The sequence below is a fragment of the Heterodontus francisci genome, chromosome 4 (assembly GCF_036365525.1).
Source record: "Heterodontus francisci isolate sHetFra1 chromosome 4, sHetFra1.hap1, whole genome shotgun sequence".
Taxonomy (NCBI): Eukaryota; Metazoa; Chordata; class Chondrichthyes; order Heterodontiformes; family Heterodontidae; genus Heterodontus; species Heterodontus francisci.
Window position 1 is genome coordinate 167,555,600 of NC_090374.1, and position 18,210 is coordinate 167,573,809.

General features: G+C 43.1%; 1 protein-coding gene across 1 annotated transcript in view; it reads right to left on the reverse strand.

The window, feature by feature from the left end:
* The window catches only part of LOC137368744 (ADAMTS-like protein 1), an 852,599-nt gene that overhangs the window by 231,332 nt on the left and 603,057 nt on the right, over positions 1-18,210 (reverse strand). The window contains exons 8-10 of the mRNA XM_068028933.1: positions 16,829-16,986; positions 14,382-14,493; positions 2,158-2,296 (exon numbers count right to left, since the gene is read on the reverse strand). Of these exons, the coding sequence (XP_067885034.1) occupies positions 2,158-2,296; positions 14,382-14,493; positions 16,829-16,986 (409 nt within the window). The remainder of the gene's footprint in view (positions 1-2,157; positions 2,297-14,381; positions 14,494-16,828; positions 16,987-18,210) is intronic.

Below are 18,210 nucleotides of genomic sequence, written 5' to 3' on the forward strand. Positions count from 1 at the left end.
GGATAACTGCAAATAGAAAAAGAGACAGTTGTAAATGTAACATGATGCACTGAGTGAATTTGACAAGTGAAGAGAATTCGCAGTCTTGCTTAAAACTATTTTCACCCAATGAACACAAGTGGTCTCTTACTATACTTATCTCAATGGAAATATATTTAAAGATTCCATACAAAAGAAGCTGGTAAATAAATAACTTATCATGAGATACAGTACATGGGCTGTATGCATGATTTAGAAATTAATTTGTTTCAGGAGATATTGTATGATCGCTTTAAGAGTGATGTTCTTTTAACAACTCAGTATGCTAATAAGCTAAGTACCGGAATGTAGTCATGTGACTAGAAGCCATAGTCACTCTGCACAGCAACACCCTGGACAAAGGTTCTGTATATAGTTTGCTCTGTATGTATATACTAGTTTAGCTGTTAATAAACCTTCTAGAGTTCTTCAAGGAACTGGAATCTATGTGCCTCATTGTGTTGCTTAAGATAACACAAAGAAACTCATGACAGGGGGGAGGTAATGGATTTTAGAAACTTAGGACTGAACTTTAAGCAGCTAGTGGGGGTTCTGATACCAGGCCAAAAAGACGAGGGGAACCCCGTCTTGGCTGTTTGGAGACCCTGGCTGCATTTCACAGTGCTCGAGCAATTAACTGCCTGGTGCTGGGGTCCCTATCCCTTTAAGAGTTGCCAGCCAATCAGAGGGCCAACAGCTCAGCAGTCCCAGCAGTGCCACTGGGAGCAGTAGCCACTACTGGTACTGCAGTAGACCTGGGACCAGGAGAAGCAGGTAAGTGGGGTGGGCTCACTGGGGCCAGTCAGGCAGACCCCAGTGAGGGATGGCGAGGCAATGGGTTGTTGAGACGGGGGTGGGGGGGTGTCACAGGGTCGGCCTTTGCTGCCGGAGGCCCTCCGTGGGCAAACTGTGGCCCATGGAGGAGGGCCCCCAAAACCAGCCCACACGGAAGCCACCTGGTTTTACTTGGCAGCCTCTGCATAGGGCAGAGGGCCCCCAGCCGCTGGTAAAATGCCAGGAGTGGTGAAAAGCGGCTACTTAAGGGCCTCAATTGGCCTCTGGCAGGAAGGTTGGCCTCGACCATCCCCACCCTGGACTAAATTCGCTGGTGTCGGAAAGATGATAGGCACTCCAGTCCCCGGCTTCCCTCCCAATTTTATGGGTGCTCCCGCCAACCTGCCATTTCTAGAGGGCTCATAAAATTCAGCCCTTTATTTTAAACAGAATTCAACAGCATCATCCCAGTTCCTATTCAGCACGAATCCACAGCCCACAATCGTTGATCTCCCTCAGAGAGGTTATAGGAAGGCTGGCGCGGGCAATGGAAAAATGTCACATTGATGTAGTTGAGGAATTTCCTCGCTCAGAGATTGGGGCTGAGGGAGAGTGGATGATGTGAATACAGTGACAGTGAGTTGTGTTATGTCTGACCTGTGATGTCAACACTGTAATGGAAAGTGATCTATTCTCCAGCATTCACATTCTTCATATTGATGCACAGAAATTACAAAAATAAACAATCATATGAAAAATAATCAGAACAAAAACACTGACTCTGCTTTGAAAGGGCTCACGCCCAGTAGTATTACAATGCACATGCTCAGCCTACAGTTGGAACACGTTAACTCCCCAGAATCTCTCAACGTTTCTTTTCTGACTTCTCCAATATTGAAATCTGATAGCAGAGGAGCAAAAAGTGTGCCAATTGTGTAAAGTAGTATAAAGGAGTGTCAATAGCCAGTCCCAATTAAGGATGCTTGTCACCCCAAAATATTTCCAAATTCCTGCTGCAGGATCCTTAGCCTGAAATAAACCTGACTTGGAGATGTATTTTACTAAAATCATTGTCTGTTCTGCCAACATTATCAAATGACATTATTCCACACACAAAAAATGAGAGAAACTAACGAAACCAAATTCTGCTGCAACTTTAATCTGTTACAAATGAACCAGTGGAAACAGAAAAGGATTTGTTATTTTTGGGCCATTCATTTATTGAGAAGTTTCTTTGTAAACTGGGAGTCTACACAGAAACACATCAGACACTTGTGGGGAATTGATGTATCGCTAAGAGCACAAGCGTGACTGTTTTGTGTGGTGATGTAGGTTGTTTACGATGACTGGTTGAGTTGCACTGACCTGGCTGGGCAGAGATCCATGCTGCACTCCTGCAGCTTGGGTTTGGGCTTGATGTTTTCGGGATAGTAATGACAGTACTGGTCCGACACCACACGTGCACTTCGCAGATCATAGCATTCAGCAGATGTCAACTGGTACCCTGGCATGCAACAAATGGACAGTAAGGCAAAACAAACTCCAACTAAGATTATAAAATCAACTTTTTCCTTCAATTACATCCATCTCTTCTGGAAAGATGCTTCATTACTGTATATAAATATGCAGGCACATAAACATACATGAATATATACTTAGAAATTCCTCCAAGCTTTACACTCATTCCTTTGAGTCTGCATTTTGATTCAATTGAAACTTCAGTTGCCTCGGCCCTAAGCTCTGAAATTCCCTTGCTAAACCTCTTCACCTCCAACTCCTTAAAACCTACCTCTTTGACCAAGCTTTTGGCTATCTGTCCTAAAATCGCCATGTCAATATTTTTGCTGGTCTGCCTACATTCCTGTGAAGCACCTTGAGACATTTTATTTTGTTAATGGTGCTATATAAATGCAAGATATTCTTGGGAGAATCTCCAGCAGATAGTAAACAAGACAGAAACCTTAGTCCTTAGTGCATCGAAGAATGCTCTTTTAAATTCTGCATTTTTTGAACAAATGATCAGTTAAGTAAGAGAAAATTAATTCTCATCAGACTAAATAAATATTCTCAACATCTGAACTGTCCTGTAATCATTTTACTGTTTAAATTTTCTTGAAGTTTGCCCCAATCCTCTGTATTTTGCTTTGAGGACCTTACTTTGATAAATGATTATTTTGCATTATTTTGTTTCAGCACCTTCAAATTTGCCAAAAAAAGGAACATGAGGCTAAAGCTGAAAATAAAATGCAAAAAGCAATCTTCACTATTCATCTGTAAGTGGGAAGATTGTCCTCAGCAAATCAGGATTATGTGCTCAAATCAGACAGTGTGTGAATATTGTCCAATAAAGTTGCGTGTCCAGGCATTTGAATGATGTTTCATTTGTTAAAACAATCAAAGAATGTGTTTAATGATATTATAAATGCAGTTTGTCATTTATAAGATATGATTCGACCCATTTTCATGTCCTGATAGAATGAAGCTCACATGTAGCAAATGTGGATTCAGTGGAACTCCCTTTATGTTGAAAAATGTAAGTTGTTTTATTCACTTGCAATTTTCTTGATGGCGTGTATAGTGACATTATTGCTTGTTTAAATCACAGCAATTTTCCCTACTGCTTAGCCCATGGAATCTATTATATCGGCTGAAGTGACATATTGCTCTGCCCATAGTTACTGTCTGCAGACTGACTCTGCCCCTCAATTATACAAAAATTAAAGGCATTCATTCCAGTTTTACTGCAGGAAACAGCCTCAGAATTAAACTCAAGGAATTTCCCCCACATGATGTCGTCATGTTCAGACCCTGAACAGAGCGTGTGATTTGCTTCCGATTACAACTACTGCATTAGTCAATCAATACCAGATAGACAACATCTTAAAGTTAGGCTGAGCGATGATAGTAATTTTTACTTTATATTCATTTTCAGCAAGTGGGTGTTGCTGGTAAGGTTGGCAGTTATTGCCCATCTGTTATGACCAGGTGAGAAAGGGGTCTTAGGGGTTTCCTCTGAGCCTTTTCCTGGTTTGACCGTAACATGGTTTAATTTTAAAACACTGTTTTTAGCTTCCCCTCAGTGAATCCTTGTTCACTGCACTCCAATTGTAATGGCAAAGAAATCAACCAGACAGGATTTCTTTAACACCTTTCTTGTTTAAATCTATTAACCTTAAAACTCTCATTCGGTTAAAACTATAACAAATACACAGCGCAACCACGCTGGCATACTTACGTGATAAACACACACACAGATAGAGACAGAAAAGGAGAAAGAATCAAGGGAAAGGTTTGAAGCAATAGTTGGAGTTCATTTACTTTCTTTTGAGTTCAATGTAAAGTCTTTGATTGCAGTTAAATCTTGCCGTCTCGTTGGGGCTCAGTGCACTCTTTCAAACTTGTTTTAATGGTTTTCTGTCTTCTTGAATTCCCGTTGCAGTTTCTTCCTTCCATGAGAGCGAGTGAGTGAGACAGGGAGATGCTGTCTTAGATGACCTGCTTTAATGCAATGGAAGCACACAGGTCTCCAAGTCTCACTCCTACTTACAGCAGTATCTTTTTTGGCTGGAGGAGGGCCCCCTGTGTCTCCTGCTTTTCTTTCCCTCCCAGGACTGCTTGGGCTTCTATCACCTTCCCACCCTTTGTCCTTTTTGGATTTGTGGGGGTGACTAGGAAAGGTTTTCTGCTGAGGAGCCGACTTATAGATGAGAGCAAACTCATCAGCCAGCACTGTGGCTTGACGGCTCTATGAACTTTTTGTTCCTCTACATGTGCCTTTATGGAGAGTGGGAGAGAGTTTTTAAATTCCTCGAGCAAGATTACCTCTCTGAGATTTTCATAGCTGGGCTGTACTTTAAGAGCCCTCAGCCACTGGTGAAAAGCCAGCTGCTTACTTCTCTCAAACTCCAGGTAAATTTGATCAGCTTGCTTCTTGAGGGTTCAAAATTTTTGGCGATAGGCTTCCAGTACTAGCTCATATGCCCCGAGGACAGCATTTTTTGTCAAAATTTGATGAACTCTCATCTGGCAACAGGGAATAAACCTCATGGGCTTTTCCTGTTAACTTGCTTTGTAACAGTAGAGTCCAAGTCTCAGCTGGCCACTTTAACTCCCTTGCTAGTTTTTCGAAAGATACAAAAAATGTTTTCAGGTCTCCCTCATGAATTTTGGGATTAGTTGAGAGAGTTTTAACAATTCAGTACCCAGCCCTGAATTATGATCCTCCATATTGGTCATGCTTTCACTGGGGCTACTCTGTCGCCCCCTAGTTAACTCAAGCTGCCTCAGCTCTCTCTCCTCGCATTCCTTCTGGAAGGTTCTTTCTCTTTCTCTCCCCTCTCTATCTCTTTCTTTCTTCTGTCTCTTTCTCTATCCTCATGTTCCTTCTGGAAGGTTCTTTCTTTCTCTCTCTCCTCTCTTTCTCTTTCCTCACGTTCCTTCTGGAAGGTTCTTTCCTTTTCTCTCTCCTCTCTCTCTTTCTTCAAATTCAAGTTTCCTCTGTTCCAATCGTATCTTTGCTATCAATATCCTGTTGGAGTCTATTTCTAACCCTGTTTCTGCTTCTTCAGATTCAAGGCAAAAATGGTTGGCCACTAGACTTAGGAGTTCAGACTTTCTAGTCTTGCCACATACAGTGATCCCACACTGCTCAGCCATTTTCTTCAACTCCTCCATAGACGGTGCTTTTAACTTATCCCAAGTTACTTCACCCTGGCTTGGGGAGCTACTGGCTTCAGTCGCAGACATGTGAGTATTCTAGGACACACAACCACAAGAAAACCTGTATAGAAATATTTTCTCTTTTTGATTGGGATCAATTTGACTTCCTACTTCCAATTTCTCATTTGTCTGCAGTTCGAATCCTGGACGAGCCCCCAAATTTCTGTTATGACCAGGTGAGAAAGGGGCCTGGGGGTTCCCTCTAAGCCTTTTCCTGATTTGGCCATAACAAGGTTTAATTTTAAAACACCGTGTTTTTAGCTTCCCCTCAGTGAATCCTTGTTCACTGCACTCCAGTTGTAATGGCAAAGAAATCAACCAGACAGTTTTTCTTAGATTTAAACAAGGAAGGTATAAGTTTATTAACCTTAAAACTCTAATTCGGTGAAAACTACTAAAAATATGCAACACGACCACGCTAGAATGCATAGGTGATAAACACACACACACAGACAGAAATGGAGAAAGAATCAAGGGAAAAGGTTTGAAGCAATAGTTGGAGTTCAGTTACTGCCTTTTGCGTTCGATGTAAAGTCTTTGATTGCAGTTAAATCTTGCCGTCTCGTTGGGGCCCAGTTTCAATGGTTTTCTGTCTTCTTGAAATCTAGTTGCAGTTTCTTTTCATCAGAGAGAGAGACAGCTAGACAGGGAGATGCCGTCTTCCTTCAAGTTTAGTTGCAGTCAGATCCAAACTGTTCTGCGAACACAATTCAAACCAAAGCTGGGCCAGCAGGCCAGTCATGCGGCTAGCTCCCCACCTGGATTGTTTGTGGATTCTTTCAATCTCAGCAGACGTGCTCAGTAGGGGGTCTGGAATGCAAGCTTTCCGCACACTCAATATCTTTTGATCAAAATCAATTTGGTTAATTGAATCAGGGAGCAGTTCCATTGTCTTCTCCAGGCAACTGTCTCTTAGAATGCAAATGTTTCCAGTCACTGTCCTTTTAGAATGAAGGTGCCTCCATGTTTTCAGTCCAGTCAGAGTTTAAAATAAATGTTCCATATTACAAAATTAATATGCCTCATTCTTGGCAGGTGTGGTTTTCCTCACACCATCACTTGTTGCCTGAGAAGGTGGTGGTGAACCACCCTCCATTGCTGCAGTCTGCGTGGCGGAGATACTCCCACATTGCTGTTTGGTTGTGTGTTCCAGGATTTTGACCCAGTGGCAATGAAGGAATGACAATATATTTCCAAGTTAAGATATCCTTTAGATAGTGGAGGTCATGGGTTTAAGAGGAGCTGCTGAACAAACCTTGGCCAAATGCAACAGTGTATCCTGAAGATACAGCATGCTGCAGCCACAGTACATCATGGATGCTTAGGCTAGTGGATGAGATGTTGATCAAGCTGGCTGCTTTGTCCTGGATGGGGTCGAGCTTCCTGAGTGTTCTTGGAGCTGTACTCATCCAGGCAAGTGGACAGTATTCCATCACACTCCTGACTTGTGCCATGTAGATGGTGCACAGGCTTCAGGGAGTCAGGAGGTGAGTTACTCGCTGCAGAATTCCCAATCTCTGACCTGCTCTCATAGCCACAGTATTTGTATGGTCCAGTTCAGTCTCTGGCCAACGGTAACCCCCAGAATATCAACGATGGGAGATTCAATGATAGTAATGACGTTCAATGTCTTGTTGGGTGATAGTCATTGCCTGGCATTTGTGTGGCACCAATATTACTTGCCACTTTTATCAGCCTAAACACGAATGTTGTCCACTTGCTGCATACAGGCAGGAACTGCTTCATTATCTGAGAAGTTACAAATGGAACTGATCACTGTACAATCGATGAGCATCCCCACTTTTGACCTTATGATGGAGGGAAGGTCATTGATGAAGCGGTGAAGATGGATTGGCCTAGGACACTATCCTGAGGAACTCCTGTAGTGATGTCCTGCAGCTAAGATGATTGGCCTCCAACAACCATAACATTCTTCCTTTTTGCTCGGTATGACTCCAACCAGTGGAGAGTTTTCTCCGATTCCTATTGACTTCAATTTTACAAGGGCTCCTTGAAGCCACACTTGGTAGATACAGCAAGAACAGTCACTCTCACTTCACCTTTGGAGTTCAGCTCTTTTGTCCATGTTTGGACCAAGACTGCAATGAGGCCTGGAGCTGAGTGGTTGGAGTGGAACCCAAACTGAGCGTCACTGAGCAGGTTATTGCTAAGCAAGTGCCACTTGATAGTACTGTTGACGACACCTTCCATCACTTTACCGATGATTGAGAGTAGACTGATGGGGCAGTAATTGGCTAGATTGGAGTTGTCCTGCTTTTTGTGGACAGGACCTGGGCAGTTTTTCACCTTGTCAGGTAGATGTCAGTGTTCTAGCAGTACTGGAACAGCTTGGCTAAGGGCATGGCTAGTTCTGGAGCACAAGTCTTCAGCACTACAGATGGGATTTTGTCAGGGCCCATAGTCTTTGTTGTATCCAGTGCCTTCAGCTGTTTCTTGATATCACGTGGAGTGAATTGAATTGTCCGAAGACTGGCAACTGTGATTCTGGGGACCTCAGGAGGAGGCTAAGGAGGATCATCCACTCAGCACGTCTGGCTAAAAATGGTTGTAAATGTTACAATCTGGTCTCGTGCCCTCTAGTGCTGGGCTCCCCCATCATTGAGGAATGGGGATGGTTGTGGAGTCTCCTCCTCCTGTTACTTGTTTATTTGTCCATCACCTTTCATAACTGGACGTGGCAGGACTGCAGAGGTTTGATGTGATCCATTGGTTGTGGGATTGCTTTGTTATTTCACATGTTGCTTCCCCTGTTCAGCATGATTGTAGTCCTGTGTTGTAGCTTCACCAGGTTGGCACCTCATTTTGAGGTATGCCTGATGCTGCTCCTGGCATGCTCTCCTACATTCTTCATTGAAGCAAGGTTTAATCTGACTTGCTGGTAATGGTAGAATGAGGGATATGCTGGGCCATGAGGTTACAATTGTGGTTGAATACAATTCTGCTGCGGATGGCCCACAGTGCCTCATGGATGCCCACATTGAGCTGCTGGATCTGTTTTGAACCTACCCTAATTAGCACAGTGGTTGTGTTGTGTGGCACTAAGAAAATTGTATTCTGTGTGAAGACAGAACTTCATCTTTACAAGGACTGTGCAGTGGTCATTCCTACCAATACTGTCATAGACAGATGCATCCACGACAGGTAGATCTGTGAGGACAAGGTCAAGTAGGTTTTTCCCTCTTGTTAATTTTCTCACCACCTGCCGCAGGCCCAATCTGGCAGATATGTCCTTCAGGATTCAGTCCGCTTGGTCAGTAATGGTGCTTCTAAGCAACTCTTGGTGATGGAAGAGTTGGCGGACCTGGGAGGAAGGCCGTGCCGGCGGACCTGGGAGGAAGGATGTGCCGGCAGACCTGGCTGTGTCACCGCGCGCTGGGTTGAAAAGTAGAAAAAACTATCAGTGACATCACGGGAAATCCATAAGCTGACTGGTTAGTAAGCAGCTGTTATTGTCTGTAAATAGCTTAAAAAGTGAGAGGAAAGAAGTTTTTTTTTAAACCCTCAAATAACTACCTTGTAAGGTAAGGTTAGTACTAAGGTTTTAGTTAGTGTAATTTATTAATGATTATTTAGAATAGTGCTGTTTGGATAGAGTATAAGGCTGTGAGTTAGTGTGTGAGGGATTTCACTGACTAGGGGAAGGAGGTGCTCTTTGCAGTCTTTTTTGCATTGTCAACCTCCATGGTACAGGGGAAGAAGCTGATTGGCAAGTAACTGGTAAGTCATTCTACTTATTACATTAGCAATAATTAGTCTGTAAACCTAAGTAATGGCAGGGCAGCTCGGCCAAGTGGAATGTGCCTCCTGTGGTATGTGGGAAGTCGTGGACCTTGACAAACACATCTGCAGGAAGTGTCACTGGCTGAAGAAGCTTGAGCTCCGGGTTTCGGAACTCGAGCGGAGGCTGGAGTCACCATGGCGCATCCGCGAGGCAGAGAACTACATGGTTAGCACGTTTCAGGAGGTAGTCATCCCGGAGCTTAAGAGAGCATCGGCAGAGAGGGACTGGGTGGCTGCCAGACAGACAACAAGGTCAAGGCAGGTAGTGCAGGAGTCCCTGGAGGGCATCTCACTTTCTAACCGGTATTTAGTTCTGAGTACCGATGAGAGCGAGGGTTCCTCTGGAGAGTACAGCGAGAGTCATGACCAGAGCATCATGGGTGGCTCAGCTGTGCAGGGAGGTAGGAGAAAAGACAAGAGAGCAATCGTGGTAGGGGATTCCATAGTTAGGGGAACAGACAGGTTTTGCTGTGGTCGCAGACGTGATTCCAGAATGGTATGTTGCCTCCCTGGTGCAAGGGGCATGGATATCACCAAGCGACTACAGAGCATTCTGGAGGGCAAGCGTGCACAGCCGGAGGTCGTGGTCCACATTGGTACCAACAATATAGGAAGAAAAAGAGATGAAGTCCTGCAGGCTGAGTTTAGGGAGATAGGAACAAGATTAGCCAGCAGGACCTCAAAGGTGATAATCTCTGAATTAATCCCAAGGCCACATGCTTGTGAGTATAGAAATAGGAGAATACGCCAGATAAATGCATGGCTGGAGAGATGGTGCAGGAGGGAAGACTTCAGATTACTGGGGCATTGGGACCGGTTCTGGGGAAGGGGGGACCTGTACAAGCTGGACAGTCTACACCTGAACAGGACTGGGACAAACATCCTTGCAGGAAGGTTTGCTTGTGCTGTTGGGGATGGTTTAAACCAGCTTGACAGGAGGATGGGAACCTGCAGGCAGTTTCAGATAGGACAATTACAGGGAAGAGAGCGGGAGGCAGAAAATTAGTAACTCTGAAAGACAGAAGAAGCAAAGGTTAAAAAGTGTGCAGCACAGGAATTTGGCAGTGTTAAAAGGTATTTATTTAAATGCAAGGAGCATAGTAAATAAAACTGATGAGCTGAGGGCACAGATAGACACATGGCAACACTATATCATTGCTATAACAGAAACTTGGCTTAAGGAGGGGCAAAAATGGCAGCTCAACATCCCTGGATATAGTGTTTTCAGGCAGGATAGAGAGGGGGATAAAAAAGGAAGGGATGTAGCATTATTAGTTAAGGAATCAATAACAGCTGTGAGGAAGGATGATATGCTAAATGATTCATCAAATGAGGCCATATGGATTGAGCTCAGAAATAAAAAACGGGCAGCCACACTACTAAGAGTGTACTAGAGGACCCCCAAATAGTGAGGGGGAGATAGAAGAACAAATATGTTGGCAAATATCTGAGTGCAAAAACTATAAGGGATTTCAACTACCCTAATATCAACTGGGAAACAAACACTGTGAAGGCACAGAGGGCACAAAATTCTGAACTGCATTCAAGAGAACTTTTTTAGCCAGCATGTAACAAGCCCAATGAGAGGGGGCGCAATTCTAGATTTAGTCTTCGGTAATGAATCTGGGCAAGTGGATGAAGTAGCAGTAGGTGTCCATTTTGGAGATAGTGACCATAATACAGTTAGTTTTAGCATTATCATGGAAAAGGGCAAAGATAAGACAGGAGTAAAAGTTCTAAATTGGGGGAAGGCAAATTTTATGAAACTGAGAGGTGATCTGGCAAAAGTGGACTGGATACAGCTACTTGAAGGAAAATCAGTGGAAAACCAGTGAGAGGCATTCAAAAGCGAGATTCTACAAGCACAGTGTGGGCATGTCCCCACAAAGATAAAGTGTGGTACGGCCAAATCTAAAGCCCCCTGGTTATCTAGAAGCACACAGGGTAAGTTAAAGCAGAAAAAGAAAGCTTATTACAATCACAAAAAACGTAATACTTTAGAAAGCCTAGAGGAGTATAGAAAGTGCAGAGGTGAAGTAGAAAAGGAAATTAGAAAAGCAAGTAGTGGACATGAAAAATTATTAGGAGATAAAATCAAGGAAAACCCAAAGATGTTTTATCAGTACATTAAGAGGAAGAGGATAACTAAGGAAAGGGTAGGGCCTATCAGAGATGTACAAGGTAACTTATGCGTGGATGCAGTAGATGTGGGCAGGGCTCTTAATGAGTGTTTTGCCTTTGTCTTCACACAGGAGAGGGATGAAGCAGACATTATAGTAATACTTTAGAAGAGAGTAAGTACTGGAGGATCTGACATCCTTAAAGGTGGATTGCATCCCAGGTTATTAAAGGAAGCCACGAGGAAATGGTAGATGTGCTGAGGATCATCTTCAAATCCTCACTGGATACAGGTGAGGTGCTAGAGGATTGGAGGTCTGCGAATGTTATATCATTGTTTTAAAAAGGGTGCGAGGGATAAGCCAAATAATTATAGGCCGGTCAGTCTGACCTCGGTGGTGGGTAAATTATTAGAATCAATTCTGAGAGACAGGATAAACTGCCACTTAGAAAGGCATGGATTAATTAGGGAAAGCCAGCATGGATTTGTTAAGGGAAGGTCATGTCTTACTAACTTGATAGAGTTTTTTCAGGAAGTAATAAGGAGGATTGATGAGCGTAGTGCAGTGGATGTGGTCTACATGGATTTTAGTAAGGTATTTGACAAGGCCTCATTTGACATCTCACATGGCAGACTAGTCAGAAAAATGAAAGCCCATCGGATACAGGGGAATGTGGCAGGATGGATCCAAAATTGGCTCAGTGGCAGAAAACAAAGGGTAGTAGTCGACAGATGTTTTTGCGAATGGAAAGTGGTTTCCAGTGGCGTTCCACTGCTATTTGTGGTATATATTAATTATTTGGATGTAAATGTGGGAGGCATGATTGGGAAATTTATTGATGACACAAACATTGGCCGTGCAGTTGACAGTGAAGAGGATAGCCGAAGACTCCAGAAAGATATCAGTGGTTTGGTTGAGTGGATGGAAAAATGGCAAATGGAATTCAATCCGGAGAAGCATGAAGTAATGCATTTGGGGAGGACAAATAAAGCGAGGGAATGCACAATAAACGGGAGGATATTGAGAAGGGTAGAAGAAGTGAGAGACCTTGGAGTGCATGTCCGCAGGTCCCTGAAGGTGACAGGACAGGTAGATAGAATCATGAAGGCATGTGGAATGCTTTCCTTTGTTGGCCGAGGTATAGAATACAAAAGCAGGGATGTAATGCTGGAACTGTATAAAACGCTGGTTAGACCACAACAGGAGTATCGCGTACATTCTGGTCACCACATTACAGAAAGGACATAATTGCTCTGGAAAGAGTGCAGAGGAGATTTACAAGAATGTTGCCAGATCTTGAAAGTTGCAGCTATGAGGAAAGATTGGATTGGCTAGTTTTGTTTTCCTTAGAACAGAGGAGGCTGAGGGGTGACTTATTTGAGGTGTACAAAATTATGAGGGGCCTAGATAGAGTAGACAGGGAGGACCTGTTTCCCCTAGCGGAGAGGTCAATTATCGGGGGCATGGATTTAAGGTGATTGGTAGAAGGATTAGAGGGGACATGAGGAAAAACCTTTTCACCCAGAGGGTGGTGGGTGTCTGGAATTCACTGCCAGGACTGGTGGTGGAGGCAGAAACTCTCAACTCAGTTAAAAGGTACCCGAACATGCACCTGAAGTGCTGTAACCTGCAAGGCTACAGACCAGGTGCTGGAAGGTGGGATTAGATTGGGCGGCTAGTTTTCTCGGCTGGCGCAGACATGATGGGCTGAATGGCCTCCTTCTGTGCCGTAATATTTTTATGGCTCTATGGATGGACTTTGATGTCCCCCATCTAGAGTACATTCTGTACCCTTGCTACCGTCAGTGCTTCTTCTAAGTGGTGTTCAGCAGGGAGAAGGACTGATTCATCAGTTGAGGAAGGATGGTAGGTGCCCATGTTTGACCTGATGCCATGAGCCTCCATGGGGTCCAGAGTTGATGTTGAGGCCTCCCACTGTATACTACTTTAGATTAGATTAGAGATACAGCACTGAAACAGGCCCTTCGGCCCACCGAGTCTGTGCCGAACATCAACCACCCATTTATACTAATCCTACACTAATCCCATATTCTAACCAAACATCCCCACCTGTCCCTATATTTCCCTACCACCTACCTACACTAGTGACAATTTATAATGGCCAATTTACCTATCAACCTGCAAGTCTTTTGGCTTGTGGGAGGAAACCGGAGCACCCGGAGAAAACCCACGCAGACATAGGGAGAACTTGCAAACTCCACACAGGCAGTACCCGGAATCGAACCCGGGTCCCTGGAGCTGTGAGGCTGCGGTGCTAACCACTGCGCCACTGTGCCGCCCCTGGCTGGGTCTGTCTTGCTAGTAGAACAGGACATACCCAGGCATGAGTTGTGTAGGACATTGGCTGAAAGAAAAGATTCTGTGAGTATGACTATGTCCAGCTGTTGTTCAACAGGTCTGCGACTCTGCCAAATTTGGCCCCAATCCACAGATGTTCGTGAGGAGGACTTTGCAGGGTCGACTGGGCTGCGTGTGCCTTTGTCAGATCTCAATCCAATGTCTAGGTCGATGCCGGGTGGTCAAAACAAGAATGTGCTGCTTTCTTAATTTAATCCAATTGTCAGTAAGTATTGTGAGCTGAAGACATGCCAGCGCTTCTCATCCTTCAGCTGATCTTGTGGAAACGGAGAATTCACAACTTGGGAGATTATCAGTGTAGTAATGGGTGGCCTTTTGGCATTGAGGCAGCTTATGAAAGTGTTTCTGCTATTAATAAAGCCTTCACAGATTTGGTATTTGAAATTCAAAGAAATTGCTCGTACTCAATGTTGCCTAATGACTCAGTTAAAGCAGTGAACAGCAAAATTGGTTCCAACATGATAAATACTCACACAACACAATCAACAGTAACTTGTCCTCTATAACAAGCTCTTTAGATTAATTAAGACGAAGCTGTATCAGTAAATGAAATGATTTAACGAATATTACCTCCCCCACAAGTAACAGAACAAGGGAAGAAATCTGTTTCCCTCCATTGATGTATGATGGGCTGGTAAAAGAAAAACTGGACTATACTGTCTGCTCTTCCCATGTATTGTATCTGGAAAAGGTAATCAGAAAAAAGCAATTACTCTGCTGATACCTTGCAAAAGTAATTCATGTCAGCTCCTCAGTTACCAGGTATAATTACAACACTAAATAACAAACAGTGTGAGACCTCAATATCCCTTAACAAGTATAATTCTCTATCTCACTGCTTATCTTCTCATTTTGTATTAACATACTGTGACTGAACAGTATAGCATGGAGGGACAATAGCTGAACAATATAGCTTAATGGTATATTTAGGAGGAAACTGACAAAGAACATATCAGACATGGAAAAGCAGAGGTTGTACATTTTATCACATACAAAAGCTGGCTTGAAGAGTGCATTGTCAGGTTGCAACACAATCTTGTGGTTCAGATGGCTTTCGAAACCATGATATTATCTGGCCTCTACAATTATGCTCCAGTTATGCCAACTATTAATCTATGAGTGGTAACATCTCCAGAATGCTAGACTAGATCAGAAAAGCCAGGAGATTTATGGAAATCCGATAATTCATTTACCTTCCTTGAGCATAACTGAAATATATTCCTTTTCTAAAGGGTTTGAAAGAATATCATTATAAGAGGTGCCTTCTTAAAATATCTCTCAGGAATGCATTTCTAGAATTTGAAAATAGGTGGCCCTCATCTTCCTGAATAAACAACTCCTCCACACGGTTATAGCAAATATTGTGGCTGGCCTGATGTGGTTGCTGATATCTCATTGTTCTGCATGTGTGTCACTGCTGCTAATTCCATCTTTGCTCGGATCCAACATCAGTTACTTCGATTTTTTTAAGTGCACCTCCTCCCCTCTCTCCAACACACACTTGTAATGGAAATAAGACAAGAAGCTTTGTAACAAGGAAGAAAGTAAAATCCTATTGCATCTTCCTTCTTGGAACAGTAACTGCATTAATTTGAATAGATGGGAATTGGGAGGCATTCCTTACAGACATGCCAACTTCCCAACACAACTCTCTTTAATGTCTGGGTGATCCAATATACTCAGGCACAGGAACAGGAAATTCTGTCCCCATGTGTCTCAGATTACAATATCGGCAAAAATACAATGCCCAATAATCTGCAGCCACTTCCCGCCACTGGTAGTTGTATATTTCCAAAATATTTTCAAAGGCCTACATTAGAATAAAATGTATTTTCAGTTGGGAGGATGAGTGAGTCCTGGCCCGATGAGGCTATCTACCTTGTGGACAGGTGATATACTCGTGGGACAGAGGTGGGGCAGGTGGGGGCGGGGAGGCATGGGATTACACCCTGCTTGGCTGCTGTCTCTGGAGATATTTCGTTAGATGGAAACCGAAGATTCGTTTGGCCAAATGGCCTCCTTCTGTGCTGTATGTTTCTATGATTCATAACACATTACCCTGGTGGGTTTATACATCAAACTGTGGTAGCCATTAATGTCGAAAGAGCACATGGAAACACAGAATATTTACAGCACAGAAGCGAGCCATTCGGACCATCATGTCTCTGCCGGCTGAAAAAGAGCTATCCAGTCTAACTGGACTTTCCAACTGATGGTCCATAGCCCTGTGGGTTACAGCTCTTGAAATGCATATCCAAGTACATGGGTTTTGCAAAACATCTTAATATGGTATGGTCTCTGACAGTAAGGTAGGAGGAAAAATATTTCCCCGCCGAAAATGCTGAGAGACAGCTTGCAGAATCCTTCAATATTAGCAGAGGCTGAAAAAAAAATCGAATCACTTCAGTAAAAGCTGATAATTCAAGCAAAAGTTATGAAATGTCAAAGCCACTGAATTCAATCACTTCAAAGTTTGGCAAGTCTTGCAAGTAGCTTACTTCTCTTCCGAGGCTTTACTCAGCCAGGTGTGATGCTGGCTTAATTAATGGAATTTCTCAAGGATAAAACCTGATCTGCATTATCCTATCACTTGTCCACCTCCAGCTTGCATTGGAACTTAGCACAGAGGGTGTAACTTTAGCAGATCTAACTAATACCCCAAACCGTGACCCTTCTCCCACCCCAGAAACAGCCCACTTATATCCCAAAGAGATTCAGAATTTCCAGCTTCTTGTTTTTGCTGAAAAAAACTTTTGAAAATAAAGGGAATAGTTTAATGGATTCAGAAATTTGATGACAGATTTTACAACTAAAATTGCAAAACTGAACTGGGATGTTATCGAAATGAAAGCTTAGATGCTCAGTTAACTCAACATTGTGTTTCTTGTTAATATTTAAAATTAAAGCACAAAGAACTAGCAGATAGTTTTATCAGACACAACATGTAGGAATGAAATGTGTTTAATTTGTAACCAATACAATTGTTACTAGAAACTAACAGAAGAAGAATGATTAACCTTTACAGTGAAATCTGCACCAAGAGGACCATTTGCTCTCAGTATCTCTTTCTCTGGAAATTTCTGGAACTCGATGCTGGTGTTTTCGATGCTGAAGATTCTGGAAGTGTTCAGGCTGTTTTCTCCTTTCTGACCCAACAAAGTCTTTGTTTCCAAATCTTGAAAATATAATGAAGTAATTCAGGACAGATTTTAGACACAATTTCTGTGTTGAAAAACCCTTAAATAGATCACATCTGTCCCCCAGTCACCAAATGGATAATGAAATCATTATTATTAGGAGACATTGCTCTTATTCCTGATGAGTTTGTATGGCTACTACTGCAGTACAGTTTGTGTCACTGACACTGGAATCATATACCACACAGTTTAGATTGGGAACACTGCAGATGAAACAAATAGTGCCACAGGACTTAGGGCTCCTTCTTTTTCTGGCTGTCTGCACGTGTTTCAGTTCCTGAAAGTGCAAGGGATAAAACCTGTACTGGTGTCCTTCAGATAAAAAGGTATTAGTTTTATATTCCTTTTCGAGATTATATCAAAATTTCTCACATGGTGAATTTCCAGGCCAAAGTGTTCCTGCTGCACTTGTAGTTAGTGAGGCTGCACATTTCTGCCTCAGCTTTGCAATCTCACCCCTTCCAATTGCATTGTGCTGATAAATTCCAGGTCAAAGTTTCTCTTAATTCTCATTGGAGACCAAAAGTAAAAGGAAAGCCAAAAAGCACTGTGGAGGCATGGCTATCCTGTCATTCACAGCATTAGAGAATGTCCTCTATTAATATGGTAAGCTGAGTATCATTCCATGATGTGCCGTTCCATTGTCTCAGCTTGGTTCAGTTGGTAACACCCTTACTTCAATCTGAACATTACAGGTTCAAATCCTACTCTAGAACTTGAGCACAAAAATCAAGGCTGATACTCCAGTGCTGTACTGAGGGAGTGCTGCACTGTTGGACGAGCTGTTTTTCGGATGAGACGTTAAACTGAGGCACCATCTGCCCTCTTCAAGTAGACATGAAAGATCCCATGGCATCATTTTGAAGAAGAGCAGGGAGTTATCCCCAGTGTCTTGGCCAATATTTATCCCTCACTCAACATCACAAAAACAGGTTATCTGGTCATTATCACACTGCTGTTTGTGGGATCTTGCTGCACACAAAGTGGCTGCCGTGCTTCCTATATTACAATGGTGATGACACTTCAAAAGTATGCCAATGGCTGTAAAGCTCTTTGGGAGGTCTGGTGGTCATGAAGGGCACTATATAAATGCATGTCTTTCTGTTTACTCTCTGGGCTAAATTGAATATAGTATATGGAAGGAGCAGGATCAATAACTTAAACAGGCTCTGCCCATTCCATATTTCCTCATAGTTTGAACA